At 32.9% G+C, this 23,671-nt stretch overlaps 4 protein-coding genes across 7 annotated transcripts; 1 reads left to right on the forward strand and 3 right to left on the reverse strand.

The window, feature by feature from the left end:
- Nucleotides 1–601: 601 nt before the first annotated feature.
- Nucleotides 602–2,065, reverse strand: LOC133675668 (uncharacterized protein At4g00950-like). The gene is made up of 2 exons (XM_062097118.1): nucleotides 1,220–2,065; nucleotides 602–858 (listed from the first exon to the last, which is right to left on the reverse strand). Exons 1-2 carry the CDS (start codon nucleotides 1,775–1,777, stop codon nucleotides 808–810), a joined length of 609 nt encoding a protein of 202 aa, XP_061953102.1. The 5' UTR covers nucleotides 1,778–2,065; the 3' UTR covers nucleotides 602–807.
- Nucleotides 2,066–4,697: 2,632 nt separating this feature from the next.
- Nucleotides 4,698–9,200, reverse strand: LOC133675944 (uncharacterized). 4 transcript variants are annotated; one of them, XM_062097513.1, is made up of 5 exons: nucleotides 8,607–9,200; nucleotides 7,866–7,991; nucleotides 6,416–7,644; nucleotides 5,323–6,245; nucleotides 4,698–5,100 (listed from the first exon to the last, which is right to left on the reverse strand). In XM_062097513.1, the coding sequence occupies exons 3-5, from the start codon at nucleotides 7,608–7,610 to the stop codon at nucleotides 4,744–4,746; spliced, it is 2,475 nt and encodes an 824-aa protein (XP_061953497.1). In that variant the 5' UTR covers nucleotides 7,611–7,644; nucleotides 7,866–7,991; nucleotides 8,607–9,200; the 3' UTR covers nucleotides 4,698–4,743. The 4 variants fall into 4 exon arrangements, with proteins under 4 accessions (XP_061953497.1, XP_061953494.1, XP_061953495.1 ...); XM_062097510.1 differs by having other exon boundaries at nucleotides 7,866–8,003; XM_062097511.1 differs by having other exon boundaries at nucleotides 7,866–8,008.
- Nucleotides 9,201–12,944: 3,744 nt separating this feature from the next.
- Nucleotides 12,945–17,948, forward strand: LOC133676342 (PP2A regulatory subunit TAP46-like). The gene is made up of 9 exons (XM_062098005.1): nucleotides 12,945–13,213; nucleotides 13,309–13,431; nucleotides 14,238–14,324; nucleotides 14,494–14,598; nucleotides 14,734–14,895; nucleotides 16,261–16,296; nucleotides 16,386–16,457; nucleotides 16,991–17,271; nucleotides 17,499–17,948. Exons 1-9 carry the CDS (start codon nucleotides 13,130–13,132, stop codon nucleotides 17,752–17,754), a joined length of 1,206 nt encoding a protein of 401 aa, XP_061953989.1. The 5' UTR covers nucleotides 12,945–13,129; the 3' UTR covers nucleotides 17,755–17,948.
- A 2,296-nt stretch (nucleotides 17,949–20,244) lies between these two features.
- Nucleotides 20,245–21,811, reverse strand: LOC133675020 (phytolongin Phyl2.2-like). Its single transcript, XM_062096286.1, has one exon. It carries the CDS (start codon nucleotides 21,509–21,511, stop codon nucleotides 20,723–20,725), a length of 789 nt encoding a protein of 262 aa, XP_061952270.1. The 5' UTR covers nucleotides 21,512–21,811; the 3' UTR covers nucleotides 20,245–20,722.
- Nucleotides 21,812–23,671: the final 1,860 nt, after the last annotated feature.

Raw genomic sequence — 23,671 nt, forward strand, 5'->3', positions numbered from 1 at the left:
AAAAAGATTGAAAGATAAATTAAAAGGAGAAATATTGAAGAAAAAAAAGAGTGAGCCCCACATATCTAACTTTTACCTTTAAAATTAAGATAGATTGTTTAGGGCTTCCTGACTTAGACTTGTTTGCTTGGGCTTTTTTTTTTTTAAAGAGATGAATAATTTTTTTTCATAAATAAATAAAAGAAGATGTTGCGTTATCTGTTTTATAGTTATTTGCCAATAAATTCAATTGTTTTAGGTTATAGTATTTTTTAATTGAAAATATATTAAAATATTTTTTTTACTTTTTAAAATTTATTTTTACCATTAAAATGTATTAAAAATCATTTTTTAAAATCATTCTTCCACCACAAAAATAATAATAATAATTAAAAAGGTCCTCGCGTGACCCTCCAATTTAATTCGTGATAGAAGAGGGGCCAAGTGGGCTGAAGACAAATCAAAGGACGGTGACATTAACTTGTTGTGTAATAATCAACTTAAGGTGAGGAAACAAAAGTCATGATCAAATGATATTAACAAGGTGGGATTAGTCGAGGTGCGCGCAAGCTGGCCCGGACACCCACGATAATCAAAAAAAAAAAAAAAAAAAAAAAAAAAAAACAAGCGTTACATTATTGATTTTGATCTATATCTATACACAAATTCAATGGTCGAGGAAGAAAATTAGAACTACGAACAGCACCACATGGAAATATATAGGTAGTGACTTGACTGCACAATTAATAATTCATCAAGGAGAAATTGAACTTTGGTACTGACGAGGCTTGCTCTTCTTCTTCTTTTCTCAGTTTCTATCTTCTTGCTCTACCTTCGTGTCCATGGGACCGCATGCTTGAAGCTTTCATAGATGTCTGTCTGCATTTACGTACAATATCAATGATATAGCGCAGAGAATTAATAAGCATATAGCATCAGAAAGCAAGCTCCATGGCTTTGCCAGGAAAATCCTAGCTAGCTAGCTACCCCTCCAATTCCCAAAAACAAAGGATAAAGCAAAAACATGAAAATTCAGAAAATCTAAAGAGCGATGTGAATTCTAACAAAAGTTATATTACTTCTGCACATATTACACATCCTGCAGGAAGGGATTTGGCTTTTCTATGATATGTATATATCCATGTGTATGTGTGACCATATTTAGCTACAATATCCAGTTAGTGTCCGTAAAAGGACAAAATCATTGAACTTTTTGCTGGTTGGGTATATATATACTTACCCAAAAATGTGATCTTGTGTGAGAAAGCCCCAAGAAACTTGATCTTCTTCTAATTCTTGTGATCTTCACTCTAACTGCTTCACCTCCATGATTAACACCAATATCTCCATGGCTCGGAGCAGCAACTTCTTTATTATTTTTCCTGAAGAATCCCCACCTACCAGACCCAAATGTAACCCTCTCTTTGCTATTCACCTCCCCGCAGCCCAAATTCTCTAGGTTGCTAAATGATCTTCCCTTTCCAAGAGACAAGGAACGAGGCACGTAAGGTCCATCGAAGACAGTTGTTGGAGAAGGCATGTTGCTAACCTTGGCCTCATTTAACAACCTTGGTGGCAGTTCCAAGCACCTAGCAAACTTGGGCTTGGATTGAGTGAAGCAAGAAGGTCTAGGCTTGCCTGGTGCTTCCTCCCACTTGAATGGAACTGAGGCTAATGTATGGATTGGCGGGGTTAACATCCCTGCAGGCGACTCATGTAGCTTGCTTGAAAGTGAAAACAAGGAGAGTTTTGGTGCAGGACTCGGATCATAACCTAGCTGATCATCACCAGACCCCATGAGTACCTGTTTCTTTATGTAAATATGTATGGACGCGAAGTAAATTTCTCTAGGAAATAAGACCAGCCCAGATCATAATTTTATAGCTGGAAAAATGGGTTTTTTGTTTTTTTGGGGTTCGGGAAAAGCAAGATATACGGGGGAGCTGGTGGTGTGGTTGGTGGTGGTGGTGGTGGTGAATGACTGAATAATGTGAATGGTGAGAGTCACAGCTATCAAACGCTCCTGCTGCTGCTGCTGCTGGCGCTTCTATTACTTCACGAGATAATGGCTAGTTTAATTTTTCTCACATTGGTGGGCAAGGCTGTGGGTCCCAGCTGCTATAGAAAACTAGGGTTTTAATTGGATCATTGTAACGACCATTAACGGTCATTTGTCAATTTTGTTTCCTTCTGAAAAGTCATCATACAAATATGTATTTAATATGGTGAAATAAAGTGTGGTGTGGACGGTTACAATTTGGTCATGTAGCTACCGTGCCCCTCCGGCTCTTCACATAAGATAAAACCTTTCTTTTGAATTCTCAATTAAAAATAAAAACATATTAAAATTATGTATTTTTCATATCTTTATTTTATTTTTAATATTATACATTAAAATCATAAAAAAAACGTGATGAGGTTTAAGGAATAATAATATGATTTAAGAAATGTTTTTTTTAATTGACAAAATTGAATTCAACGGCGTGTCTGTTCTTCTTTCGTCTGGATATCTACAACTTCATTAAAAATACAAAATTAATTGTATTTGGTTGGCGGTTCAAGGCATAATTATTCTCTATACTAGAATTTCTTTTAAGTCAAAAGGGCCTGCTACCAATAGAGCTAGCTTTCAGCACTATATATGCTCTGCAACAGAGCATGCATCTGCTGATTCATTGCTCGTTTTCATGGAGATATATATGGACTCAGTTTATGACTCAGTTTTTAATGAAGTTCAGCTAGTCTAACATGGAAAGATGCTTTTCTGTAACTTTGTTTCATTCTTGTTCTTGATTACAGGCTAGCGAGAAGTGTATGTTTCACTTCTACAAGTTATGATTTAAAGATAATTAGTTCAACTTGTAATTTTAGTGCATAGTCTAATAATATTTATTAAGTCAAGGTAATTAAAGAAATAGATATCTCTATATATATTTTGTTTAATTTCCTTTATATTGCTCCTCATGTATTTTTTACTCTTTAACTCTTAGTTGTTGAGTCAACTACTTTTCTATAAAACTATATATATATATATATATATATATATTATAATTTAAGAAACATATAAAAATTTATCATTACCACAATATCAAATGAGTTCTTGATGGCAAGAAAGAATGGTGCTACGAAAAGATATCATACCTAACTTGAATTTGACCTAGTGTAGGATCCATCTTATAAATTTGTAAATTATTAGATCAATTTAAATTAATTAATTTTATTAAAAATTAATATTGTTTTAGTTTATTTTAAAAACTCTTTGATTTCATCTAACTAAATTTGAATTAAATTTGATCAAACTAATATAAAAATGATCTAAAATAAAAAGTTAATCAAGTTACTCTAGACCAATGATCATGAAGTTCAGAGTTGGGTTTAATATCTACGCGACTGTATTTTCAAATTTAATATCACATCTCGTCTATATATTAAATGTGTATTAGATATTGTGATAATTTTTAAAGTTATAGTTTTTAAAAAATAGGTCTAAAAATAACATTTTTAATTATGATTTTAAAAAATATATATTTAAAAGAATGTATTTAGTTAAAATTCTTGTGGGATAAAATTTTACGTGCAAAATAAATAAATAAAAACTGATCTTTTCATGAACTATGTGGGATATATATATATATATATATATATATAAAACATCATGGAGTTCAAGGAATAATAATATGATTTAAGAAATGATCTTTTTTTATTGACAAAATTGAATTTCTTTTCAAATAATGATATGAATATCTACGTCTCTATAGAAAAAAAATTATTTGGTTGGTGGCTGAAGGCAAAATCTATACCAAAACTTTTTGAAGTCAAAAGGGTCTCCTATCAATGGAGCTCTCAGTAAATTCTTTGTATATAACTGATATGGAAACAACAGAGCATCTACTGATTCATTGCTCATTTTCATGGAGATTATGGACCAAGTTTATGACATATATGGTAGGGCATCATCTTTTAGTGCGTTTCTAAATCACTAGATAGCTTACTATTTGAATGGTCTCCCATGGCTTTTAGAATTTTTCAAAAGAAAGCATGACAAGTACTCCTATCTTTTTGGCATTACTTGGAATATTTTAGTATTATTTGGATATCAAGGTTAACTTACGTACATCTCAATTAATCTTACAAGTTTTAAAATTAACGATAATGTAATTCTTTAATGATTCTGATATTTGTAAGATTTGAACTAGTAATATCTAGAAAATAAATCTAAAATCTGATCAATTAACAACTATTTTTCTATATATAAATTATGATTTAAGAAATATATAAAAAAGTTTATCGAAATTGACCCAATGAACCAAGAATCCCACCTTTTTTTCCGAATCAATCCTGGATTAGGTGATCTGGGTAACTATGATTGTGTCATAGATAGAACCTATTTGGTAGTATCACTGTCACAGATCTTGGCGATGAATTTTTCATAGCGAAATTTACAAAAGAAGAGGATTATTTCACCAGAAGAAAGGATGGCGGAGGAAACCAGGTCGGCAGAATATCAGTGATGGTAATTAATGGGGACAAGATCTTCCAGGAGATTTCGGAGCATATGGAGGAAGAAAATCCGGTGTTAGCCCAAGGATCTCGATTTTTTAAATATGTTGTATTTACTTAAAATTATAAATTTTTTTTTTATAAAAAAAAAATTAGATGCCAATTTAAGATTCAAATTATACTACTGGACCGGGTTTAAAAGATTGATGCGAGGAAAATTTGTGATATAATAACTAATATATATATAAACCCTTATAGTTGGGATCACAACCCTCTCATACGAATCATTCCCTCACAAGCTAGAGTGCCCCCAAGATCACCAATAATTCGAGCAATCCGAACTTCAAGTCCTCTTTGAACTTCTTGGAAAAGAGTTTTAATGCTGTCAGCGAAACGCTTCATGTCAAAGCTGCCGGCAGATTTTTCAAGCTCTTCGGGGACCTTGACGAAATCAGATGCAATCCTGGACTGAACTTCCATCAGTTTCTGTCCTGTTGCAACCATGTATCTCTGAACCTGAAATGTTTCCTCCAGGAACTGCTCTAATGTTTTAGTTTCTCCCTTTTTCCTAGCAGTGCTAGTGCTGGAATCTCTGCGACTCACGTCTACATCATTATCATGCTGTAATTACAAGTGAGAGAAACGAAAATAAAAGCAGATCAGCAATTCAGCAAAATTTCTGATGACAAAAGATTGGCTGGCAACATGGTTTGTGGGGCGGGGAGGGGGGGCGGGGCGAAGATGGACACATGGTGGGGCAGGAAGCTATGCCTCTCATTGAAAGGAAGTTTAGCCAAAATATGCAGTAATTCTTGAAATGCACCAAAGTTGTGTACGGCTTACCATCCGTTTGCAGAGTTCATCGGTCTTCTCTTGGAGCGACTGGTACTTGTTGACTTGTTTATTAAGCAAAGACATCAATGCTTGGAAGGCCTTTATCCCATTTTTTGCCTCATCACTGTTACCTAAATGTTCACCACTGTCTTGCTTTCCTGTCAATCTCTCGAGCATTAGAAGTTGCTGCTTCAGCCTCTTGATCTTATAAGAAACTCCAAGAGCATGGAGGTCCATCCCCCATGTTGAATTATTTGTCTTCATCAATGACTGGCTAGTCAATGCTATCTTTTCTACAGTATCAACCACCACTGGACTCGCACTTGCCTCTTGAGTGCAGCCTTGGTTGGAGACATCCTTCTCTTCCTCAAACTCGTTTTCTGGAGATTGGACAATTTTACTGACATTTCTGGACTGGTTATGAAGGGCTTCCTCATCTTCTTCTTCTTCTTCTTTTTCAGTATTCTTCTCTTGAGATGTTTCCGTCAGATGTACCTTTCCCTCTTGATTATTCTCTGTTTGTTCTTTCTTTACATTCTTGGCTCTGGACAAAATGGAATCATGGACTAATGCTGGATCATCTAGAGATGAGCTTAAGTTGGCCTGTTGGCAAGACTGAGGTTTTATTTGTGCCTTGAGCTGGTCTTTCAAGTCGGTTAATTCTTTTTGCCTCTCCAATAACAAGGCTTCCAGTTTCATGTTCTCATGCCTGATCCGTGAAACATCCCGGTTCAGCCCTTCAATGTGAGACTGCAGACGCTTTGATTCTATTTCCATGCTCAGCATTCGCCAGCGAAAAGCTTCTAATTTCTCATCTTTAAGTCTCATTTGTTCCGCAAAAGCATCTATCTCTAAATGATGCCTCTTCTCAATTGTGGCTGCGTACTTTCCTGCTTCCGAGCGAACCCATCCTTCCAACCGCTTGCCATCAGCTGCAATTGCTTGCAAGAGAAAAACAGGAAAGGATTGAAAACATTGAAAAGAGGAGATCTGGAGAAAAAAAAGATGTCATAACTTGAGCATTAGGACTGTATTTCAGCTATGTATACCCAATGCTAGCAAAATATTAGAGTTTCATGTTAAATCAAGGATGTTTTCTCACCTAGTTCATCACATCCTTCTGGTGAATAGAGGTTAGAAAGTGGCGAAGAAACTTCCGAGTTCTTTTGAAACTCAGGATTCTCATACTCAAGATGATAATCAATTGACTGTGATCCGCCCTTTACAACTTGGGATGCCCCTCTTTTAATTGGAGGATCTTCTGACCTCATCAGATTGGTATGGAGAGAAAACATACTTCTCAATGAATGCTTCTCATGCTTAGACTCTGAAACAGATTTCCAACTTTCTGTTGTTTCTAGTTCAGCTTTCTTCTTCTTGGACTTTGATAATTTAACCTCCTTTAAGAGCATTTTCTTTTCAGTTGTATCTAGCTTGGATTTCCTCAGAATTGCTGACAAGATCTTATCTTTCTGTTCCAAATCCTTTCTCACCTTCACAACCTCCATGGACAGTTTTTGGGTCAACATCATTGACTCCTCCTTTTGCTCTAAGACTGCATCAAGCTCTTTCCTTTTAGCCTCAAGTTGCCTGAGTGCTCTACCCATCTCAGCTTCAAGCTGCCGTTGGTTAGATACCAGCTCAAGGAAGGCAGTTTTGTGCTTCAAAATATCAGTAGAATGCTCTTGAGCCTTATGCTTAGCCGTTTCTCTCAATTCTTCTGCAATTTTTTCAGTCTTTGCTAATTTTTCTTCTAACTCCTTCCTTTTATGCTCCTCTTCCTCCACTGCCTTATCCTTGGACTGCACCAAAAGTTTCATCTCGTTCAATTTTTCATTCAATTCAGAAATAGCTTCTTCATTCTTCTTCTCAAGAACCCTCAATTCACTCATAAGACCTCCAATGTGCTGTCGAAGCTCCTTCCTTTCGATTAACCAGCTCTGCTCTTGCGATGCAGGGATACTAACAACTTTCTCATTCGCTTTTGCATCGTCACACCTTATTTTCTTCAGCTCCATGATCTCTTTCTCAGCAGTCTCAAGCTTATGAAGAAGCTCACAGTGTTCACCATTTGCTCCTTCTCTCTGGATTTTCCAAACAAGCAATCTCAAGAGATGAGCACTTCCTCGAAGCATTTTATCGCACAATTCTGACCATCTATCGTCTTCCTTAACAGGCTTTGTCAAGACTTTGAGAGCGAAGAGAGCACAAGAAACACCAAAATACATTGGATAGAAGCTGTCACTCTTCCCTTCTGAGACTATCAAATAAGAACCAGAAACCTCCTTTCCATCCATTTCTGAGAAATCCCCTTCTGTTCCTTTCAAAATGCTAATTGGGGAATTAAAAGTTAAGAAACAACTTTAATTAGAAACAATCCCAGGTAAGTTTTAATAAAAAACACATATATACTCAGTGGCCTAGCACAAATAATTGAGGCAAAAAGCATCCCAATAATTGAGAAACAGTAATGCACAGTGGCACACTTTTACAGATACAAAAGGAAACATGAAATTCCATAATTCAAGAACAAATCATGCAGATGAACTTACTTCTGTAAAGGGTTAAAGATTCCTCAGCTCCAAAACCACAGGCCAAAGACTTCTGGGAAAGAAATTTAAGCTCAAAGACAGCAACGTTATGATCCAATGGAGACCTCAAGGACCACCTACACCCAGCTGCAGAAAAACCTGTACTGCAATTAAGATGTGAATAATAAATGGCCAGAGAATGCCAAAAGCATTTGTATCCTTACACATGTACAACGCTGCAAAATCAGTTAAAAAGGAATATACTGTAACAGAATAGAAGAAAACAATCAAAAGTTTCCCATGTTTTGAGAGAGAAACTGATCATCCAAGAACCCCCCCACTTCCACTACTTTTCAGTACCCTTTTTCCTTTTCTTTCCTTCAAATCATGTGATAAACGTCTTGGGAAACAAAAGCCCTAGACTCCTAGTAGCTTTTCACCATTTCCATATAGTAAGATCCAAGAGTTGAAGAAGACAAAAAGAAGCGTATCTGCATCAAGAAAGTCATTGGAATACAGTATTTATCCCATGTGGCTTGCCTGTCTAGTATACAGTAGTACAGTACAGTATATTACATTACATTACAAAAATACAAAAGAGAGTTAAAAAAACGCTATTTCTTCAGTTATCATAAGATTCCTCCAATGTGAAAAGGGATTTTTTCTAAGTTGGTGACAACTCTCACCAACCTCTAACAGATCAGTCAATGATATCCTGTATGGTTTCAACGTGAGAAATATGAACCACAAAAGCTTCAATACCTTGACAGGGAGCACACTGTCATGTCCTTTTTACCATTCCTATCTTGCATCTGCGAATTTGAAGTAGTTTCATAGCTAGAACCAGAAAGTCAAGCCTCTTTATCCCTAACCTACCCTAAAGTAAGAAGAAGAATAAGAAGAAAACCCCGCCTGCCATTTTTATTAAAAAAACCCACTTGATATAGATATTTAAAGAGACATAAAGAATCATGTAATAAGATTTCTTTTTTCGGTGAGGGGCAATTCCTGCAAATATCACTTTCAGTATTTGACTGTCATCATGATTGCTCAATCCACCTAAGAGAAGCCAAGTCTTCATGGGGCCAAAAGGATTGGCCGCCTCCTCCTCAATTTGCTTCCCTGGTTGAGACCTGTAGCAAGCATGAACTTGTTCAACAAAAGCTGTACAAATCCATTCCAAGATCTGCCACTGGAACCTGGACGTCATGTTGTTGGATTCATTAATTTGATTGTATATCAAGCAACCTCTCTAGCTATCTCTCTTGCAGATATAGTCAATGGAAATGACCACTTGCCTGCATTAGAAGGATAACAGCCTCAAAGATGACAACATTTTGGCTAGTTTCTGTTGTCTTATTATCATTGAAATATTGATACTGTGTTTATGATTTATTAGAATATATTAAACTAATCCTGGTGCTTGTATAATATCCCGTCTTCCTCAAACAGGCTGAGCATGATTTTTTTTTCTTCTTAAATGATGAAGGGTAGACTTCAAAAATGCCTCTGCATAGTTTCCATTTTTGCTCTCGAATAATTTTTTTTTGTATTAACTTAATTTACTTTTAAAATCTTAAGAAAATTCTTAATTAAAGACTAATTAATTTAATCTATTTTTTAAATATATATTTTCATCTGATAGTACTCTAGAAAAACGGTATCATTTTATAAGAAATTTAACTTTTTTTAATTAAATTATTCTAACAGAAAATCTTAATTAATTAAGAAATCAAACTAGTTTGAGAATAAAACTAATATTAAAAAACAGTTTGAAGATAAAATATGATATGCTCAATTATATATCAATTTTGAGTCACTAGATTAGCATAATTTATTTGATTGGGCCAGAATCAAGTTTTGTGACACGAGATAATATTCCCAAACATTTTATGTATTTTTTTTTTCTTTTTTTTTCAAAAGAAAAAAAAATAAAAGAAAAAGAAAATGATCTTGCAAAAATTCATCACAAGAAAGTTATGGAATCTTACGGCTTATTTATTTTTATGTTTTAAAAGTATTTTAAAAAAAATTAAATTTTTTTTGCTTCAAATTAATATTTGTTTTATATTTTTAAATTATTTTGATGCGCTGATATCAAAAATAAATTTTAAAAAATTAAAAAATATTATTTTGATATATTTTTAAATAAAAAACACTTTAAAAAATAACCGCAGCCACACTTCCAAATACGCTAAAAATTATCCTATAACCGTGTTCAATATTTCAATGACAAGTGTATGATTATTTTTTTAAAAAAAAATATTTTTGAAAATTTTAATTTTTTTTACTTTAAATTAATTTTTTTATATAAAAAATAATTATTTTTTTTAAAAAATATTATTTTAAAATAAATAATATTTTAAATAACAACCTTACAAGTCACAACTGTGAATTACCGGTAAGGGTTATGGGGGCTTCAAGTCAAGGTAAAAATATATTCTCCTTTTTTGTTCCTCTGTGCCTGTGATTGAGACCTTGCAGAGAACAAGCTACAAAGTCAACAAAATCATGCCTTCTTTAGTTGTAGACGTGGAAAAATATACTCTCTCCTTGATAGAGATTATTTATATATATATATATATATATATATATATATATATATATATTAAAATAATTTTTTATTTTTAAATTTTATTTTTAACATCAACATATCAAAATAATTTAAAATTTTAAAAATTAAAAATTAATATAAAACTAAAAAATTAAAATTTTAAAAAAACACCCTTATTTTTTACTTTTTCAGATTATGATAATTGTTGATTTATAATTATTTTTTCGTTGTTGTTTATTATTTATGTGATTTTTTTAATTTTTTTGTTGTTAATTTTTTTAATTTATTTTATTGTACTTATATTTTTTTTTATTTTATATTATAAAATCATATGATTTTATTACATTTAGTCCAGGTAATAATCTCAAGTCACAATTTTTTCTTTAAACACTTACAAAGCATTAATATTTTTTTTACAGTACTTTTTTATAGAAAAAAAATTGCCATATTTTTTTTTTTTTGGATTAGCCATGATATAGCTTAGACCGTCTATCTAATATGTCATAAATTCATTAAGGAAACGAAAGATTTAGTCTATGATGTAAGAAAACAAACCCAAAAATGCATTTATATATATATATATATATATATATATATATATATATATATATATATATATATATATATATATGCAATGGACGTCGGCAAAACGTTTAGATGTAAGCCCATAAGTTAAAAAAGAGAAATATAATATAATGGTGATTTAATGTTTTTATTTTAAGAGTTTAGTCTCATTAGTAAATCGATATTACTTTCAAATTACTTTTTTATTATTCAAATTCGTAATAAATTAATTTTTTATAAACTCTACTAATTTAAGTGTTAATATTTATTTAATATCTGTTAATTTAACGATATAAAAATTCATTTGAGAATAACATTAATATGGTGCAATAGTGTAATATTTGATCTATGTTCATTGAGTGCGGTTTGTACTTTTTGAATCGTTTTGATATGTTAATGTTAAAAATAATTTTTTAAAAATAAAAAAATATCATTAATATATATTTTAACATAAAAAATTATTTAAAAAATACTCACGCGATAACAAATACGCTAAAGCTTTTTGACCACAAGTGACTGCACCAAAAAAAACACAAGTTAATGTACTTGCGAGCTTGGGCACAAGACAAGACATAGTTAGACAAGTAATAAGACAACTGTATTCGTGGAAGACAAGATGTGACAAGGGGACCTCATTGCTTTTCTAGCATGAATTTGAGATGCATTTGGGTGATTGAATTGTGGTTTTTAATTTTTTTTTTAGTTTTAAATTAATATTTTAGTGTTTTTATTATTATTTTGATATGTTAATATTAAAAAATATATAATATTTTAATGTATTTATAAACAAAAACTTCATAAAAATTTAAAAAATTAATTTAAAAAATATATAATAATAGAAAAACAAATCGAGGACACACCACACACACTAGATTTTTTCTTGACCTAACAAAAAATTACTTTAAGTCTAGGCCTTTCTAGACCTAATAAGCACTAGATTGTCAACTAGGGAAAGATTTTTTCTTGCCTTCACTTAGACCACCCTTTTTATGCATTCCTCTTTGCCCTAATATAATATAAATTTATAATTAATACTCCATAAATTAATAATTTTGATTAAATAATATTTCTCTTTCAATTATAATTTAAATTTAAAGTTTAAATAATATTTTGAATAATAAATAAATTTTCATGATCCCAAAAACATTAATTATAAAATATTAACTACATTTAATAAATATTACCATCTATCTCACAATCTGGTTTGTAAAACATGCAATTTGTTATTTAAATGCATCAATTAATATAAGATTGGCTAGTCTAAATTTTAGTCAAGGAAGGATTTAGTTTTTTAAAAACAAATCGAAAAATAGTTTTTATATAATAAAATATTTTTTGGATTAAGTTTTTGCATATATCAAAATCAAATTGTATGTATGAATATCTAAACTCCCAAACTGGTAAAACAATTTTTTTATGATAAAAGTAAAATATTTCTTGGATCTTAGAAACAATCGTGACCGTGAAAATTATAAAAAAATTATAATTTAAATATACAAAAATGTTTCATGAAAAAAATCTGGGAAAAAGCATGGATAAGTTTATTTTTTAAAAATAAAGGATCAATGATTCTATAATATATTTATCAGATCAATAAACTCAATTTTCTTTTTTTTTTTCAAATAGTTTTATACTTTTTTATGTTTTCTTATAAGTTTTTTACAATACATTTAAAAACTTATTATTTTTATTTTCTCTAAAATATTACACAGCAATTTTTACTAAGTAAACTTTTTAATTTATATTCTTGGCCTAAAAAAAATTTAAATTTATTTCCAAATATTTTCATGGGTGCATTAAGTATTGATGGCCTGTCTGATATCGGATAATTTTTTTTATGGGGTGATAGAAATATTACTAAACGAAATTTAACTAAAAATTCTAGCTGATTAAAACTTTAATAAAAATATGACGTGGCAGTTTCTGGGTGGAGATTCCAATGACAAACAATTTAAGGCACGAACACAGAATCAAAACCTCTCTCTCTATATATATTTCTTGCAGCTGTATTGTCTCTTCTCTGGCTTCTCATCCTTATTTTTGAAATTAATCATTTACAAAAACAAATTTCTAATTCTACCCTTCAAAGTCCTGGCTTAAGAATCCTCAAATTCAAAACCCAAATCAAATTCTAGTTTTTTTTCGTTTTCTAGTGGGTGAATTGATAATGGAAGACTTGCCCCTTCCTTCTCTCTTCGATCAAGCTTCAAAAATCCATCTAAAAGCAATAGAATCTGGTTCTAATGATAAGGTATAACATTTTCTCATTAGATTTTTTTTTTATCAAAGTTTGTAACTTTTTTTATTTGATTTTAGGGTTTTTATTGATTGATTTGATTTTGACAGGAATTGGTGAAGAAGGGAATTGAAGCACTGGAGAATTGTGAGGAAATGATTAGTAAATTGGGTTTATTTTCTTCTAATGAGACTATAGAGGATATTAGCACTACCAATCTCAAGTATATTCTGGTAATGTTTAAATTTGTTCATTTTCTCTCTTTATTTTAGTTTTTTTTTTTAAAAAAAAGTATGAAACTTTAGAGGTTTCTAATTGATGGGTTGGTTAAAAAAAGGAGAAAGTTTTCTTTTTCGTGTTTTTTGAATTATTAATTTTGGATGAACTAAATGTAGGAAATAATCCCTAATGATGAGTTTTTTAGTATCAAAATGGAACTGTTAATATATCATGAAGTTACTTTCTTAGGTTGAAATATAAGGGACTCGTGGTTAGGTTTTAACACTTGAGGGAGTGAAGGAAGCAGTGTTGTTCTAAGTTGATGCAGTGGTTTCAGCTTTGTGTTGTATGATGATTGTTATGGTATGGTGCTATGTGGAATTATATTGGGGACACAAAATTTGGAACGGTTGTTGGAAATGTTATTTAGCTTAGACAGGAGAAGTCTAAAAATGGTGGTAACTTTTAATGTTGATAGTTTTTATGTTTTATGTAGGGTGGGTGGGGTGAATTAGGAAGGTCTTGAAATGAGCCTCAAAGCTCGAATCTTTTATAACCTAATGTCTTTTTGCTGGTTAAATTCCCTTTTCATTCCCATTCAATTAAATGTCAAATGTAGACTTTGAAGCTTGGGGTTTTTTTTATTTTTTCATTTAATTGACAGTGATGGAAATGATTTTCTGGGATCAAATTTGAAACCTACATGTAAATGGCTGTTGTAACTGTTGAATTTATGAACTTTGTAAACTTGCTAGTTTTACATCAGAATGAATTCAGTAAGAAAATTGATTTCTAACTTGATAGCTTATCACAATTGCAGGTTCCATTTTATCTGGCAGAGCTGACTGAAAACATTGCTCAGGATGATAGGATACAAATTTTAAAGGCTTCCCAGGCAAAGTTAAAGGTGACTTCTGTTCATTACCTGAAGTACATAGTCTTAAGTTTGTTTGCCAACATAGCAGCTGCCAACAGAGCTTCTGGGCATATATTTTTTCCTTGGTACTTAATGTTTTCTGCATGTTTTGAGGTTTTGTTATATATCAGTTGATATTTATGAAGGCAACTTGTTCTAGGAATTCCTCTCATTTTGTGAGGTAATGGAACTCGTACCAGAGGAGGAGTTGCAAACATTTTCTCAAGGGACTTCAAATACTTTTGCAGATCGAAGGGCTCTAAAGGTAGCTTCAAGTCTTTGTCAATACTTTCTTACAATCAAAATTACTCTGATGCATCATAGTTTTGTTGAGCTTCCTTTGCAACGTGGGGGTTTTTTAGCTCCTGCACTCACAACCCCTTCATGTGCCTCTATACAGATTGCCAGATACAGACGCCAAATAGCTGCAGAAGCAAAGCTGGAGAAAATAAAGGAGCAGAAAGAGCGGCGTTTTCATTCAACTAAAGCTGCAGCAGTATCAACTCTGGTTGAGGCCGGGGAGGAAGACCTGCTGGATGATGATGGAGAAGAAGAGCGGGAGGTTAGCTGTTATCTATGCTCTTACAGGATAAGCTGTAAAAGTGACCTGAAGTACTTTAGCACAGTAGTTTAAATTTTTGTAGTCTATTTTAACTTCCACCACTTCAGATTTGGAGTGGCTGAATGCATAAGGGTTTGATTCAATATAGTTGATGAGAGGAGTGTGACTATGGAGTCTTCAAACATATTGTTTTAGCACATTAATCACTTGTAACTGTGCTTTTGAGCAGTTCATTAGTAGTTGTTGAGACAATTTCCTATTTGTTAGAAGTTCCAAGCCTTTGTAACATTTCTTTGGGATATTAACAGTATAATTAACTCAATTGTTTTGATGCTTAAGGGTTGATTCCATGCAGTTGGTGGGGAGGGGTGTGCCTGGATAAGTAGCATTGAAAATTAATTTTCCATCATTACCTCATCTGTAGTTGCTTTTTCTAAACTGTTCAATATTGAACCAATTTCCTATCACTCACTAGGGTAATTTTTGCACTGACATGTCAATTAGAAGTTCGAGTCTTTCTAAGTTTTCTTTAGGAAAATTAACAGTATAATCAACTCATTATTTTATTGCTTCTCTGGACTATTGGTTTGACAGCCTTGTAACTAGAAATAATGACTTCATCATGTCTCACTATTGTGAGCCATTGCTTTTGATGTTATACTTAGTCGTAGCTTGTTTGAGTCTGTGAGCCCTATGCTAGTGTTTTTGTTTGATTTTAAAAATGTAGTTTTGCTTATGCAGTGTATTCTCTAACAGTCCAGTAAACCCATTTTTGCACCAGTGAATTTAACTACTTCATTTATAATTATCCTCAGCTCTAAAGAAATACAATAATGCTGATGGTACCAATATTTTAATCATTTTAATTACTAACCAATGATGTTTTATTAGTTATCGCATTTCAAAATTATAGAAATGTTGTTAAATGTAACTAGTCAGGTCACTGTGATTTGGAAAAGCTTTCCTGAAATATAATCGCCACACAAGTGTGTTAGTGAAAGTGTTATTATTCCTAGCGTTGTTCAGAGAATAAGATGTATAGCCTGGTTTTGTATTTCCATTATTGTACACTTTTGTTTCGTGCTAATGCAACTTTCACATTGATAGGTTGCACAAATAAGTTTTTCCCCATGATGAAGAAAGTAGTTTGGCTTCTAGGTGTTCATTTTGTTCCTTTTTTTTTTTCAAACTTGAATAGTAGATGCTTGAAAATTTGACAGAGTTTATGGAGTTAATTGGTTGTAGTATGTTTATTAACAGTTCTACATATATTCACAAAACAGAAGCAGCTGTACATGTAATTTGTAGTTTTTTTCTTTCGCAAAGTTGAAGTGTTGCTGAAATCACACTGTTCTTTTTTTGCAGGCTTGGATTATTACCATCTCTTTGGCTATCTGTAAGGTTGGTCCTATATTTCTTTATAGTCTCTGCTATGTTCTACTTGTCTTTCACATATCCATCCCTCACACTGCTGTATTACCATTCTTCAGGCAATTGATCTGCTGGAAATGTTAAAGAAAGAGGAAGAAATGCTTTCAGCTGTAAAGGAAAGACAGCTAAAGGTATTAGCACATTTAAATCTGAAATGGCAGAGTTTTTTGTAGTTGTGTTTTTTGGAGATCTATACGCTGTATCACTGTCCTGTGAGTTTTCATTTTTTGTAAATAGCTGTGATGGAACATATCTACCAGCAATTATTTTTTTTAGCGCAGAGATCATCCGTCAGAGGATATTTTTATTTTTTCAGTAGGCACAGGATGAAGACACTCAGATTTACAGCTCTAGTGATTATTGTAGAGATTATTCCATGGAAAAGTAGTATGGTGCTAAAGATTTGCACCATTTCATCATTAGGTTGCATTCATTCCATTCTTTTGCATCATCAGGTGGCCATGATTCTTTACTTCTCCATCATCAAATATTAAGGTTTTTCTGACATGAAAGTTAGTATTCCTAATAGTGTTATTGTGTATTTTATTGTAATCATGGTTAGCAGCACTGTATAATTCAGTCTTTATGCCTACATCCAGCTGTCCATGATGATGAGTTTATTGCATAAACATGGATGCAGTAATTATCTTGACTTATATTTCAGGGAGGGGACAAAGCTTTTTCCCAGATGATTCTTGATGAACGTGCCAAGAAAGCTGAAGATTGGCATCGTGATGCTGCGGTAAAAGCAAGGTATACTCAACCCTCACCGCCTATCACATGTGCTACTTTTGCTCAAGATGTTTTAGAAGGGAGAGCAAAGGTTTCAGAAGCACATGATCACAAGCACCTGCCAGTGACATTCGGACCAGCAAGTATTGTGGGTGGAAGCCTATCAAACGAAAGGGAAAGGATGACAGCACAGGTCTTCCAACCTGGCCATAGGTATGTTTCCATGCCCTGATTATTAACACTTAAATTGGATGCCTGTCATCAAAAGATAGTATTTTTCTTTTGGTTTTGTCGCTTAGGAATGGAGGAGGGAAGACTCCCAACATTGATCCCTTCCTTTCTAATTACTTCAATATATAAGTATCAAGTGGGAATAGCTGGGCCCTTTCGCTTTCATAAGCCTCTTATTCTGATATAATAATTTGAATATTATCTGGAAGGTTGCCAACCATGAGTATAGAAGAAGCTGGGTTGAAGGAGATGGAGATTATGAATAAATGGCAAGAGAGAAACGTTAAATTCATGGAAGAAGCAAACTCTGCATGGTACAAGGACAATCAGAAATTAAAACCAAGCGAAGAAGAAGAGGATGAAGATGATGACGATGCTGCTGTACAGAAGGCAAGAGCATTTGATGACTGGAAAGATGATCATCCTCGCGGTGCTGGCAATAAGAAGCTCACCCCTTGTGGTTAAATTTGGCAAGTGGTTTCTGTATCGGTGATGTATTCTTTTGAACACAGCTAAAACTCATCCTTTGCACCTCAAATATTTCCCTTACAAATTTTAGATCAGTGTTTTTGTTTTGGTGTTCAGTTGAAAAGTTTACACTGTATTATATTCATCTCGATACAAATGAGAACAACTTGTGTTCACGCAGTTTCTGCCAATCGTGTTGTTCAAAGTGGCTTTTCTTTTGAGTTTATTTCTTGTCTTGGATAATGGGATGGAGGGAGTCCTTGCCAATTCCTAACTCGAAATCCCCATCTGTGACTTGCATGATTTCGTATGCAGAAACCAATTTGTCACAATAGAGCTGTAAGATATAGTGAAGGTAATACCCATGATTTTTCTGTCACAGTTCATTTGATTCTCTCCTCTTACAATTTGATAGCTCTCAGAGAGGGGCATTGAATATAGCATATTTTTCAATGGAGAACTGTGGTTAGTAATTAATGTTATGGCTTGGTGGTTAGATCACCGGATCTTTGAATTCTTGTTGCCTCTAGGCCTCAAGAAGGCATGGAGAGAGCAGCAAATTTTTCAGATGATTTTCAAGTATCTTGGGTGTATTATGACTTGTAGGGTCCCAAAGACATGGTCATTTCAAAACGATCTTATATAATGAAGGATTGGACAAGCAGATACTGCAATAAGATGATGTTGCTTCTCAAATGAATCTTCAGTTTTTTAAAGTGATTTGATGTCACATTGTATTAAAGTAACAATTTCTTTTGTCCTAGTTTAATCTAATTTGAATTCCAGTAATGTGTTAATAGAATTATTTGAATTTCCTTAACGTCTCTTTGGTTATATCTTGGCACCAGAGCTGCAAGATAAATTTAATTAGTAAACAACCCATTTTCACCGAAGAAACATCTCAGCACTGGAAAATGATAAAAACATGAACGTCCCCCACCTATTGCATTTCCAAATTAGAAGCTGGAATGCTTATATTAGAAAATACAACTCAGCAAAGTCATAAACAACCAGTACTTCGATGGACTTGCTGAGGAGAGCTTTTATTAGCTGTTGTATGGATGCTAATTATAGGGAAGGAAACCAGCAAAGCAGACAGAAGAATTCAACTCCTTGATATGTATTAGGGTTAACTGACCAAAAACTTGAATGGTTTTATGCCATTGATCTTGACAGAACAGACTCTCGAAATACACCGAAAGAAACTTGAAATAGCTTTACGCGCATGAAAGTGTCAGCAATACAGGTGCAGAGACGAGATCCATCTCATTGACGAGGACATGGGAATGGGGGACCAGGAATTTTAACCAAGAACTGGCCTAGAGGCATCCCTGTCATTCAATGCGTGGGGTTAGAAAAAGGATGCAATCAACTCAGTTTCTTAGCTACATCTGCAAGAGTTTTGGGCATCTCAGCCATACAGGAAGACATCATGAACAACAGAACAAGCAATATCTAATGAAGTCAAGGGTAACAGTAGCTAAATGACCTTGCCATGCATGCTCCCGACAGTTCTATGAAATGCAAAAACTCTATGACAATAGTAGAACTGCAAATTGCCTTGGATCTTAATAGAATAGTATAAAAAGCTGGTTCTCTGCAAGCAGTTATTTGTCAGTGTATTTACGAGTTCGTCAGCTAAAATAATGAGAATAAATCCCCCTGTCAAACCAGGAGGCTAGTCTGAAATAATAAAGCCTAGCAATGACCAAGGTTTTGTTGATTGTGGCTAAATTAATTGATGAGAACCAGTACCAGAACGCCGAAAGTAGAAATCACGCGGTTATTATCAAGAAATAATGATAAGAACAGCTTTAATTCCTTGTCTGTGAATATGCCAAAAACCTTTTAAGTTTACAAGGACATTGCAAGAGCTTAAAATGTCTGATGTCAACTTCAATAAGATGTTCATCTCCCATTGCCTTAAAATTGGATGGGAAGCTGCCAAAGTAGCAGCTCGTATTTGACATCTGATTCTCAAAAGAACCAACCTTTATATCGTGAAACATAGTTTTTCAACTTCAAACATCGATTTCCTTGCATCATGCAGTAAATAAAAACCATGATAGATGGATGACATCGAGAAAATAGATGGATGGCGAAGAGAATTAGGACGAGAGTTTTGCAAGGCTAGTTTATGGACTTCTTTAATCCATGCGTTCGAGAATTGACAGTTATAGATGGACTACTTGCATTTTGACAGAAGAAAAACATACATACCTCCATGGAGGAGATTGTGGAAAACTGCAACACCCCTTCTAACCTACTCCCAGAGCAAAAAAAAAAAAAAATCTCAGGGAGGTAAAGCTCTGGCCTCTTTGTTCAATCCAACATGTATAGCAAAACGAGACACGCAGACTTAGAACTAGCTTGTTCTGTCATTTTGCCGTAAGCAGCCGATAAACATCCATAAATACCATTTAAATGGTAATCTAAAAGATATAAGACAATAAGAGAAAACTTGGCAATGTAAAAAGAACAATGAAAGACGAGAAGAGGAAAATATATTGCAGCCAGATCCAAGAAGTTCCAGTGAAACACAGACATTCTGAAAAAAATAACTTCTGCTCGGGCAACCAAAGAGAGCAACAGAACATCAGCAGAATCATTGACAACTAAAAACGAAGGGAAGAAGATAACATCGGAAAAAAGCCTGCAGAATTTCTATATGTGGCTTGTACATACACACCCCGCCGTTACAAGATGTGCATATAAAACATTGGAGCTCTGTCATTTCTCCAGAAATTGATGGTACAAAGAGTTGAAGAATTTACCAATAGATGCCACTACGGAACTTGCGAGCCGGTCAATAATAATTATTCTTAGAATCCAATTATATCTTCTTCCCTGTCTTTGATGTAGAAACCTTAACCAGCTCCAATGTTAATAACCAATATACAAGCAGAACACCCCCAATATACTAGCATATCAATAGCATCCCCCTTTGGATTTGAATACCTCAAATTCAACCATCAATGCACTTAAGCCCTCTGCAAACCCACAACCAAACCCCAAACAAAACTGCACAAACAATCAGATCCAATATCAAAACCACCCAAACATGCTTCTTCCAAATCTGTTTAGCCTTTTGCTTGCCATCCCCCATATAAAACCCACCACTCTTTTGCATCATCGTAACCGAAAACTCCCTACTTCCATTCTCACCAACACCACTCGCCTTGTTATTATCCAAATCACCACCATGATGATCTCCATTAGCCTCTCCTGGTGATCTCTTCTTTTTCTTCATCAAGACTTTACTTGGCTTCGGAAGCAAAGGTCTAATCACAGCTCCCTTCGCTTTCGTCGAATCCAAGCTTGGATTCCTACTATCCTTTGTTGATTCCTCCATTAAAGCATTCACCAAGTCAGCATCCAACGCCAATATCTGTCTAAACACAAACCGCAATTCACCTTGGAAACAAAAGGAACCCATCTTTTCACCATCTTTCATCATCTTAGCCCCCAAAAACTCCTCAAAAGCATCCTTTACACGGTTCAAAAACCATAAAGACTCAGACTTTTGGAGATTCTCATCAAAAATAGCAAAATAGGCAAAAGGGTCATCAATTAAGAAAGTGTAAGTCTTGTTGCGGGTTGTATGGGAAAACATGGAATGGTTAGGTGGGGTTTCCTCTATGCATCTTTGACCAATGATTTCAATTCCTGATTCTTTTGATGATGAGAACTCTGCAAGAACTGTAGGTCCCTTAGCAATGCAAGCATAGAAAACATGATTTGGATTGGAAATCATTGAAGGGTTTTTGGTTTGTTGATCTGTAGAAAAAAGAAAAGGAAGGATCTTTTTAAGAGGAAGGAATTGAATTGAAGAAAAAAGAGGAATTTTGCATTGCAAAGTTGAAAACTTAGTATTTTTTTCTCTCTAAAGGAATTCTCTCCTTTAGGAATCTCTTAAAAAATTATCTCTCTCTCATTTTTTGGAGATTTGGAATTTTGTCAGCCTGTTTGCTTTGATTGTTTTTCCCTTCTCTCTCTAGGGTTTGGAAATGGAGAAGAAAAGAAAAGAATTGAAATCATTGATATGTACAAGAAATAGAATGGCTGCTGTCTTTGTTAAACTTTCCCTGTCTGAATCTTTTAATTACATAAATACCCTTTCAACTCTTTATTTGGATGTAGCAATTTTGTGACTTGTTCCTTTCATTTCCATCATGTTTGACTTGATGATAGGGGAAAAGATTAAAAAAAAGAAAAGCCTTGTTCTTCAATAAAGTCCTTCACGAGCCCATGGAAATCAAACCCATTGGTTGAAATCCCGGGGTCATGAATTAATTAAATTAATTCTAGTTAATTTAAATTAATTAAAATAAAATTATTATAATTTTTTTAAAATCAAAATAATATCATTATAAAAAAAATTAATCTATATTTTGTTAGAGTTTCACATCAAGAGATCACACAAGATCAATTCCTCTTTGTTTTTTAAAATTTTACTCTGGTCAAGTTCCAAAACAATTTTATTATACCAAATTTAATAATCATAGTTATTTTAATTTTTTAAAAGTCAAAATAATATCGATATAAAAAAATAATCTAGATTTTAATAGAGTTTTAGATTAATGGGATCACACAAAATTAATTTCTTTTTATTTTTACTCAAGTCAAGTCTTCATGTCATTCTTATTGAATCGAATTTAATAACCATGCACACGCATCTTTATTTTAAGCTATATAAAAAAAAAAGGACCTAGACATTGCTTTTACAAAATATGTTTGGCTTTTTGTTATTCATGCAACCTTCTTCTTTTATTTCTTTCAAGAAAAGGAATTCGAGCTAATGATTATATTTTAGTGTAGATAAAGATAAATTTCAAACAAGGATAACAACATTTATTGACTTGGTTGATAGTCCACAAGGATTAAAAAAAAAAACTGAGAATTCTTACATATTCATGTAAGGTGAGACTTGAAATATGATGTCATAATTTTTCACCTTTTGATAAATTAGTAATTCTTAGGTTTTGATCATGGAAATTGTGGTTTGTTAATAGTTAAGTGTGTGTTTAGCACCGTGGTAGTTTTGATTTTTTAAAATATTGTTCACATAAAAATAATATTAAATTAATAATTTATTATGTTTTTCAATGATTTTAATATGATGGTATGAAAAATTAAAAAAATATATATTTTTAAATTTTTTTAATTAAAATATACTCTTAAAAAATATTTTACACCCTACACACGAATAAACGAGCACAAGATGGTGTCATAGCAATCACCAAATGAGTAGATGGGGCAAACTAGAGAGAGGCTCATGTCTTTTGATGGGAATTTGAATTTTCTTTTGGATTCTTTCATGGAAGTCTCCAATTTTCTTGGTAAAAAATTGAAAAAAAAAATGAAAGAGAAATATTGTACTTTTATATACATAAAAAAAGTGCCTTGAGAGAAATTTCTCTCAATTTCTAAAAGAAAATATGTGTTTTCATAGAATCTCTTGTTCTGATGAGATGCAACAGAGCATGCAATGTGCTTCTATGGTAATATTCCTTTTGTGGTTCGTTTGGGCAAATCTTTGGCACAACATGCAAAGCTAAAAAATTAAAACACATAAACATTTAATAGTTTGTACGAGCAGTACAAGTTTAAAATCAAAGAATTTATTTTTCTAGTAATTTAAGTTTGAGTTTTTTGGTTATTAATACAATAATTACCGAAAATTTATATAGTTATTAACTTCAAGACCTGTAAGATTAGTCAAGGTGCACGCAAATTGACTTGAACATCTACATTAATAAAAAAAATTAAAAACACACACGGCTTAAAAAAAACATACACAAAGGTAAAAATTTATTAAGATAAATCATCACATCTCTTGTAACAATTCAAGAGATGACTGATTTATTATGTAATAATATGTTTGGTTTATTTTTTATGTAACATGTATTATAAA

Source organism: Populus nigra, chromosome 16 (assembly GCF_951802175.1).
Source record: "Populus nigra chromosome 16, ddPopNigr1.1, whole genome shotgun sequence".
NCBI lineage: Eukaryota > Viridiplantae > Streptophyta > Magnoliopsida > Malpighiales > Salicaceae > Populus > Populus nigra.